The following is a 9,361-nucleotide window of genomic DNA, read 5'->3' on the forward strand; positions in this document are numbered from 1 at the left end:
CCTCCCGCTGTTAAAATGTAACGAAGTCATTTTTACTTTGAGTAAATTTTAAATGAGCTACTTTTTACTTTTACTTGTACTTAAATAAAATTTCATTAATGTAATGGTACTTTTATTTTAGTAGAATATCTTTCCAATTTTTTTTTTTTTTTTGAAATTGCAGATAGCTGCATTTTAACTGAAAAGTTTTCCTCAAAAAACATAATTTCTTTACAACTGAAGGAAGAAAGAAAGACAAGAACATCTTGGGGTAATCAAACAATGGTCAGTGGGGTAAGTAAATTGTCTGTAAATGTTAGTTTTGGAAGTGAACAACTTTTTTAAAATAAGCTATATTATTCATGCCAGGCCTGTCGTTGGTGATGTGACTTTGTAAAGAAGCACATGCATCTGTGCACATAACTATCCACCTTATTTTGCCCGTAAGACTGGGTGTGGCCATTTGTAAATTATATAGGTCTGGCTTCCAGTCTCATCCGCATCCAGCTTGTTTTGCTGCTTGATATTGCAAATTGGTGTGTCTAACCATATAATTTAATGTATTATATTAATTATGAACACACTGGTTTGTAGTGTAAACAGTTTTACCATTTACAGTACATTGTAATTCTTCTCGTTATTTCCCTATAGCGACTAATGAACTGGAAGTGTCGCCTATAGGATTACTTCCACTTTAAAGAAAAAGTTGGATAGACTGAACACATAACACTGGCATGTGCATGACATCACCGTCAAATTCACATTTTTGTAGTTTACATAGAGATGATAATGACACCCTTTTCAAAAACTAGCACTTTTTCAAAAGTTTTGTTTTTTCAGGCTACAAAACGCTGTTTTCATGTAGATGAATAGCCAGAAAAAAGGCTCTTTTGTTTTTTTACTTGAAAACTGTATCATGTAAACACCCCCCAAAACTTTAATACAATTTTTTTTTTAAATAAATAAATAAATAAAAATGACAAAAACAACAAAACTACTGAAACAAAATTACTTTGAATCTAAAATAGCACTGATCTACCAAAGAAAAGTGTCTACATAAAATCTGTGATTTGCACAACACACATGCTTTAAATACAGCAGACATTTTGAGTTTCTGGTGTTTCTAACTAGGAAAATATGAATCTCCTGTGTGCTGTTATTGAATTCATAGCTGCTAAACAAATGATGAAAGATGATTTTATTAATGATTCAGTAAATATCTGATGGTGTTGATTAGAAATCAAACTGCAAAACTTTGTAGATTGATATGTAGGATGTGAATGATGCTCTAAGAGCAGGTTGTTTTAGGATGTGTGATGATGAAATGGTACGTTTGTGTTGAGAATAGCGATCATCTCTGATGAATATTACAGTGGAAATGTTGCTATTTTAAAATCGAGTGGTAGGTTATGGGACATGTTTAGTCTCATGTCTGACGAATCAGAGCTCACTTTCATCTAGAGGTTCAGGATATGAGAGGAAATGTGAGTTCACACAGGATTGTGCTGAGTTTGGATGGAGGCAGTAACTGGAGACTGACGGTGGTGTCAGATTAGAGAGACTTCAGGAACCGTCAGGAACTGCAGAGCCACGCATTGTAACCAGAGAAACCATCAGAGCTCCAGCAGCTCATTCAGTGCTGCCCTCTGCAGGACCACAGTCACACTGACCTATCTATCCATCTATCTGTCTGTCTATCTGTCTATCTGTCTATCTATCTGTCTATATCTGTCTGTCGTTCTGTCTGTCGCTCTGTCTGTTGTTCTATCCTTCTATTCTTCCATCTGTCGGTCTGTTCATTAACAATAAATAAAACTCAGCTTGTTCTTTTTAGATTGTTAATAATGTGATGGCCACACAAGACCCAGTTCCTCTGTCTGTGCACCGCCTCTCTCTCTCTCTCTCTCTTTTCTCTGTCTTTCTGTCTTTTCCTCCCAGCCGTCCTGAGGGGAACCTTCACCAGCCAAAATTGCCTGGTTTTAATTTCAAGTTTGTGCTGGCAGCACAGGCCGTACACACAGGGCTGCCTCGCAGCGTGCGGTGGAGGAAGCACATTTGACAGCCGCTGTGGTTGGACTCGGCCTCTAAATATTTCATTTGTGTGTGAGATCAAGAATGGAAAAAGGCCTGAATGCCTCGCTGTGCCTTCTGCCATATGTGATGAGCCCCACACTGCTTTTCTCATTTAACCCTCACAGATACACAACAAGCCTCCTGCGTGTGTATATGGATTCATGTCCATTTACTTAAAAATATTTTAAAGTTTGTTATTGCATTATTCAGCAATGACTGTTTGAAAAAGGCCAGCATTTTGGCATATTTGATTTGCTGATTTCATTGATCTATGAAAAAAGCAATTCACTCCGAAAGATACTTTTTTCTTAGCTAGTAGCATACTGATCTGGTTCATCGCCATTTTTCGTGCACAGTCAGTTGTTTCACTGAATATTCCAGGCAGATTCATGATGTGAGCAGCCTGGTCTTTCTCATGCTGAACTGTTCATCTCTCTTTTTTTGCTGATGTCAGAATGGGACTGGTGTTGAAACCTGACATTTTCATTTTAGTAAGGAAAATCTAATCTCCTGTCTTTCTTGGGCTGGTCTGATTTTGCAAGCTTTGTACAAAGATCCATCATTATTGGCATTTGCAAATAAATCAATGTTGTTCAGCCATCAGCATGACAATGGTGAGTGTTTGGGATGGGACTATCTGTTTGTGTGGCTGGTGGATGAGGTGGAACAGGAAACCCGTTTGAAAACAGTAATTATTTTTGTTGCCCCATTTGGTGTGTCACTTGTAATTTCAGACTTCGCTTAAACCTGTTTTCCTTGAATTGTCTCCATTTTTGCTACTAAAATCACTCAAATAAAACTGCAGAGTTGCATTTTGATGGAAGGTTATTCAAAATATCCTAATCTCACAAGCTACCAAATTTTTTAGTAGATGCTATTACCACAATTACAATATAAAATGTGTAATCAAATATTTTAGATGGCAATGCAAATGCCTTTTAACTAATCATTTGTGACCTTGGACCACAAAACCAGTCACAAGGGTCATTTTTTTAAACTGAGATATATACATAATCTGAAAGCTGAATAAAGAAGCTTTCCATTGAAGAAGATTTCCGTATGGTTTGTTAGGACAATACACTGTAAAAAAAAAAAAAAAAAAAAAAAACTTAAAATTTTAAGTTTAGTCAACATGAAATGTTAAGTTGTACTACATGAAAATGTGAATGTTAGAGTTGAGTAAACTTAAAATTTTAAGGCAGCACAAACACACTCTAAAAAGTGATAAGTTGACTTAACTTACAAAAATTGAGGAAACCAGTTGCCTCAAAATTATTAAGTAAATAATACTTCAAAAATCATTTGACTTGACAGTTTACTTATTTTTTAAAATTATTATTTACTAAATAATTTTAAGGCAACGAGTTTCTCTTTTTTTTTTTTAAGTCAACTAATTACTTTTTACAGTGTACTTTTTTAAGTTGAAACACAAGTTGTTAAAATCTAAATATTGCGAAAACCACCTTTAAAGTTGTCCAAATGAATTAAGTTGCATATTACTAATCAAAAACTTTGATGTATTTATGGTAGTAAATTTACAAAATATCTTCATGGAACATGATCTTTACTTAATATCCTAATGATTTTTGGCATAAAAGTAAAATTGTTCATTTTGACTCATACAATGTATTTTTGGCTGTTGCTACAAATATACCCGTGCTACTTAAAGACTGGTTTTGTGGTCCAGGGTGACATTTTGTCTTCAACAAGTGTCCTATCAATGGAAGTGGTATACCTACTTTCGAGACTTAAGGTGATAATTAATAAATCTTTAAAAAATGAAGACATAAAATGTTTGCCATTATGTGGTTGTCAAAGTGAACAAATATGTGACCAAACATTTTTGGGGACACTGTAGTCCCTTAAAATAGTCGAAGTACAAAAAAGACGGTTTGGCGGAACTGCGCATGTCTACGTCGTTCGATGGGCGGGGCCACAAGTGTCTTTACTTAAACAGAGGATCAGCTGACACGTTCACCTCACTGTATCCAGAGCAAGAGCGCTGCTGCTACATGTGAACAGGGCGGAGCTGAAGGTCCTCACTGTACTCAAGGACATTTGCTCTCTAACAGCTGTGTCGTCTTTCAAAATACACAGCAACAAGTATGAGACTCAAGTCCCCCATATAAAAAACGTGGAGGTCACCTCCGCTCTTCTCATTATGACATGAGTTCACCATCACAGGACCGAATCCGGCTTCACTCCCAGCGTATGAGCATCACACATATGAAAACCGCGCGTTTTGGCAGCTCGAGATAAAGCCCCATATGACGCAGCAGGGCTCTCCACGGCACTGATGCCATATTAAAGCCCGCCGCCCTCCACCCACACCATCAATCTGATGTGGAGATCGAAGATAGGAGGGCTCACATGACTCCACTCCAGACTGGAAGACGAGGAGAAGTGTGGCATCTTCCAGCATCAGCACTGCCACAGCTGGCGCAGCTCATCCATGCGTTCACCCGATAACGGCGGACAGTAAGAGGAAATATTCACGCTTTTCCCTGGATTTGGAGCAGAGTCTGCGGATGAGCAACGATGGGGGAATGGACCATACTAGAGAGGCTCTTGGAGGCTGCTGTCCAGCAGCACTCCACTATGATCGGAAGGTAAGAGCTAATGTCAGTGCATCTGACGCCGAGATTCAGCTCGTTTCAAGCTTTGGAGAGAAAAAAAATACGATTTTCAATCCTTGCCAACGGGCGTAGTCGCCCATTTTACTCTTTGAAATACAGTATAAAATAAGGATAACAAACAAACATGACATATACTAAAAAATATTTGCGTAGTAACATGAAAAATAGAATGCAATCCCTTGTTAACGCGACTGGTTTCAGCACTGGACAGCACCCTTTAGTTGAAACGACACTGAACCGGTTTTATACTGACACCTTTATTTTTTATGATGTATTTGACTATTTTTGCTTTATTTAAAGCCATTTGAACGCAGAGTGCTGCTTCTTGCCAGGTGTGCACAAAAAAGGCGTTACCGCCTATTTCACCCATTCAAATACCGTAGAAAATAAGGCAGAATTAAACACGTCTATCAAAAACCAAGTACACAACACGTTGGTAAAATATCACATTATTGAACGACAGTAAAATGTGACTGAAATGCGTCGTTTATTGATTGCGAACGCACCTGTATTTATTCAGCTCCCACTCTAATTAGCCAATCTGCCACTTACACATTTATTTGTATCGGTTTATTTTATTGCTTTATTTAGAGCCACCTTTTGAGGCGAAGTGGTGCTTTTTGCCAGCTGTGCGCAAAAAACCCCCCACTCATTTATGCACAAGAGAAAATGAACACCAAGACATATTACGTAGTGTATGTGTATGTGAAAAAATAAAGCGGAATGTAAAGCTAAATTAAAAGCATTCAGTGGTTGAGAATGCACCACATTTTCAGCACTGGCCATCATTCTACCCTTATTAGTGAACTTTTTCGGTTAAAATTTGTGTTTGTTTTGTATTTCACGTGTCGCTTTGTGAAACACTGTGCTCAAATTCGCAAAAATACAGCATCAAATGTGACATACACCAAGGGCCATCTGCATAATCCATATGCAGCATTCAGTGATAGCGAAATGAAGCGCAGCCCGGTTTCAGCACCGGACAGCTCCCTGCAGCTCAAGCTCGTATATTGACACATTTATTTTTCTGTGTGCTTGTTTATTAGGATCCTGCTCACTGTGGTGGTGATCTTCCGGATCCTGATCGTGGCTATAGTGGGGGAGACAGTGTATGATGACGAGCAGACCATGTTTGTCTGTAACGCCTTACAGCCGGGCTGCAACCAGGCGTGCTACGATAAAGCATTCCCTATATCGCACATCAGATATTGGGTTTTCCAGATCATAATGGTCTGCACGCCGAGTCTGTGCTTCATCACGTACTCGGTGCATCAGTCGGCCAAGCAGAAGGAGCGACGTTACTCCACCGCCACCGTCCTCCTCACGCTGGATAATAAGGAGCAGGATTCCCTGAAACGAGAGGAGGCCAAGAACCAAAAGATCAAGAACACCATCATGAACGGAGTACTGCAGAACACGGAGAACTCCACCAAAGAAGCCGAGCCCGACTGCCTGGAGGCCAAAGAGCTGGCCAGCTCGGGCACGAAACCGGCCAAGTCCAAAATGCGGCGGCAGGAGGGCATTTCCAGGTTTTACATCATTCAGGTGGTGTTCAGAAACGCTCTGGAAATCGGCTTTCTGGTGGGCCAGTATTTCTTGTACGGATTCAACGTGCCCGCCGTGTACGAGTGCGATCGATACCCGTGCATCAAAGAGGTGGAGTGTTACGTGTCCCGACCCACGGAGAAAACCGTGTTCCTCGTCTTCATGTTCGCGGTGAGTGGCTTTTGCGTGGTCCTCAATCTGGCCGAGCTCAATCACTTGGGCTGGAGGAAGATCAAAACGGCCGTGAGGGGCGTTCGGGCCCGCAGGAAGTCCATCTACGAGATCCGGAACAAGGATTTGCCCCGGATGAGTATGCCCAATTTCGGCCGCACTCAGTCCAGTGACTCCGCCTACGTGTAACGGGTGCGGAACGCCAAACCCGAAGCCCGCTCGCCGCCGGTGGACGAGTCCCGTCGCCACGTAAGGTTCATGAATTGCAAGAACACGGGGTAGGACTTTTTTGTTACTGTTTTAAAGACTCCATTGGCAACCGTGGACGACCAACACGTGTGTAAAGCGGTTCACTACTGTATAATGCAACTTTTTAGCAACGTTTGTACTCTGAGACGTACACAAAGAGCAAATGCTGATACCTGAATGCGTATTGCCTCTCTAGAAGCTGCGGTGACACTTGACATGCCACTGTCCGTGTCGCACTCAATGCATGCTTATATGATTCATTTACAGTAAACTACAAAGCGGCTCCACGACAACTGCTGTGACACGAGCGCTGACATGTGAAGTGTGACCGAACAAGCTGCTCTGCTGTACTTGAAGGGAGTAAATGCGTCTTGCACTAAAAAGTGAACGTGATGCTGACATAATATCGCACATCGGGAGAGTCTCGACAAACCATTCATGTATCAAACACTATCGCTTCTGCTACGGTTTCTTTTTCGTTTTTGGTTGCCTGTACTGCACCATTGACCTTAACGTAGGCTGTGTGATGAGCTCCATTGCAAATGTGCTGTCGTGTCCGTGTGTGTGTGTGTGTGTGTGTGTGTGTGTGTGTGTGTGAGCAGGGGTGAATCTGCTGCAAACGCTTAAAGTCTGTGATGATGATAATTTCCTTAATTTCAACACCAAAGCGCCCTCTGCTTTCATTTGTGACGTGTTTTTTTCGCGCTTAAGTGTAATCAAGTGCCATACTTGTATATAAATATATGCATATATACATATAAAATCTATTCTGAAGAATATAACCATATCCATAAAGCAGATTTATTGCTTGAATTATGCTTACTGCGTCCAGACTTGCTTTAGCTCTACTCGTTGTAAATGAACTGAAAGTGGCATAATGCATTCTTCCTCCTCTTTCATTTCGAAAAACGGCCAGATGGGAATAAAGTGCTGGCCTTTTTCTACACAGGACACTGACCTTTTCTTGCCAACAAATGACAGAACAATGTTCCAGCAATGTTTCGTGCTCCGGTGCTGGTTTTTCACCCAGCACTTCCAGCAATATTTGTAAGCTGAGTAGTTTGTTTTGGGATTCGTGTACTGTAAAGTCGAAGAGCCCACGCCTGCTGTATCTCTTCCACTCTCGACGACAATGCAAGCGTGTCCGAGCAGGCGTGCGCGCTTTCGTTATAAACTGGTTGAAGGCCTTGTCCAGACACAAAATCCGCTGCATTATCGTTTAACGTCTGATCATTAAGATGTCATTTTGTTTCTCCTCTTTGAATGGTTCTTTATGATTATGCCACCATATATTTATGACAAGCAAATGCGTGCACAGAGAGGAGACGTTCTCTGCATTTCTGAGCTTGAAGGGAAAGTATTGCATGTTTAAGAACTTATATTCAAGAGAATCTGGACCATTTCAGGGGGACATGAAATCTATGCGGCATTTGCTCGAGTATTGATACGTCACCCCACCCCCCGTACGGGCGCTTGAGAACTGACAGGTCTTGAAGGTCACCGAGGATAAAGAAGCGTTCGGGACGGGCCGTCTCGAATCAAACCTGACGGGACGCCCCTTGGGAGGATGGACATTTGGTGTTATGAGAAGGGGTGGGCGGTGGGGACGGGAACAAAAAATTGGCTTGGCTGTACGGTGCAATCTTCCCTTTTCTCTCAGTATTTCCTCTCTCCTTGGATAAGCATTCCAGGACTCCTGAGATTTTTACAACTTTGTGGTCCTTACTGAGAAACGAAAGACCAGAGCCGAAGGACTGTACTGGACCTGACAGAGCAAAGCTTTAATAAAACATGAACTCGTATCTCTCTTGCCTTATATGTACTGCAGTCTCCCCTCCCTCCCTCTCTCCCTCTCCCTCTCTCTCTCCCCTCACCGCCTCTCATTCTCTCCCGTGCATTTTCTGCAAGAGCCAACCTGGTGTTTTTACAGCTCCTCCTAAATGACAAAATGATTGGGTTATGTATGAATGTAATTCTGCATGCTGTGATGTGTCATACATCATGTGAGAGGTTAGGCGATGCGGTCGCATTCACGTGTGCTGCAAACCCACAGGCGGAGAGACTCTTGAGATGCATTGTGCACGCTGAGATGTCTCCACTGCAGTTTAAACCAACAAAAAAATGTCTTGTTTGCAGGCCTGAGATGACCAAACACATTAGCATGGGATGCCATTACTGCAGGTACACAAATGAAGAGATCTGTCAGTCCTTTTTTCTGTTTTCAGGAGGCGATTCTCCCTGGAGCTTCATCATCCGAGAGCAAACGACGGTATGAGCGTGTAATGTCGCAGTACCTCATATACATTGTAATTTTATCCTGATCGATTTGCATATTGATAACAAGGGCCTTGCATGTAGTGAACGCAGAAAACGCCGGGCTGTTCCTTTCTGAGCCTCCAGTCCTTGTGGTTTTGAGGATGTGTAAACTGAATGAAATGAAGATGGATGATATACTGTGAATTAAATCCACTTCTTTACAAAGATGGTGATATAAGTGATGGGCCTGATCTTTTGTTTTCTTTCTGCGCACACACACAGATACATGCACACTCACTCATGCCGCTCCTCTGAGATTTCATTGAACTGCAGTGTCCTGGAAGGGCTGCGCAGAAACTCTGCAATGCACAACTGCTCTCACCTGCACATCACTGAACATGGGCATTGGAAATCTCTTCAGTGTACGCTTTGTGTGTGTCTATGTTCGTTTG

At 41.6% G+C, this 9,361-nt stretch overlaps 1 protein-coding gene across 1 annotated transcript; it reads left to right on the forward strand.

Annotated features, from left to right (window-relative positions):
* Nucleotides 1–4,048: 4,048 nt before the first annotated feature.
* On the forward strand, nt 4,049–9,151 carry LOC127179715 (gap junction delta-2 protein). The gene is made up of 2 exons (XM_051133408.1): nt 4,049–4,661; nt 5,735–9,151. The coding sequence occupies exons 1-2, from the start codon at nt 4,591–4,593 to the stop codon at nt 6,591–6,593; spliced, it is 930 nt and encodes a 309-aa protein (XP_050989365.1). The 5' UTR covers nt 4,049–4,590; the 3' UTR covers nt 6,594–9,151.
* The last annotated feature ends 210 nt before the right edge of the window (nt 9,152–9,361 follow it).

This window comes from Labeo rohita, chromosome 17 (assembly GCF_022985175.1).
Source record: "Labeo rohita strain BAU-BD-2019 chromosome 17, IGBB_LRoh.1.0, whole genome shotgun sequence".
Taxonomy (NCBI): domain Eukaryota; kingdom Metazoa; phylum Chordata; class Actinopteri; order Cypriniformes; family Cyprinidae; genus Labeo; species Labeo rohita.

What these genes read in the sequence shown, in the direction of transcription:
- LOC127179715 (XM_051133408.1), top strand. Translation starts at nt 4,591, where the DNA reads ATGGGGGAATGGACCATACTAGAGAGGCTCTTGGAGGCTGCTGTCCAG. An exon ending in CACTCCACTATGATCGGAAG is followed by an intron (nt 4,662 to 5,734) that starts GTAAGAGCTAAT and finishes CTTGTTTATTAG; the next exon opens with GATCCTGCTCACTGTGGTGG.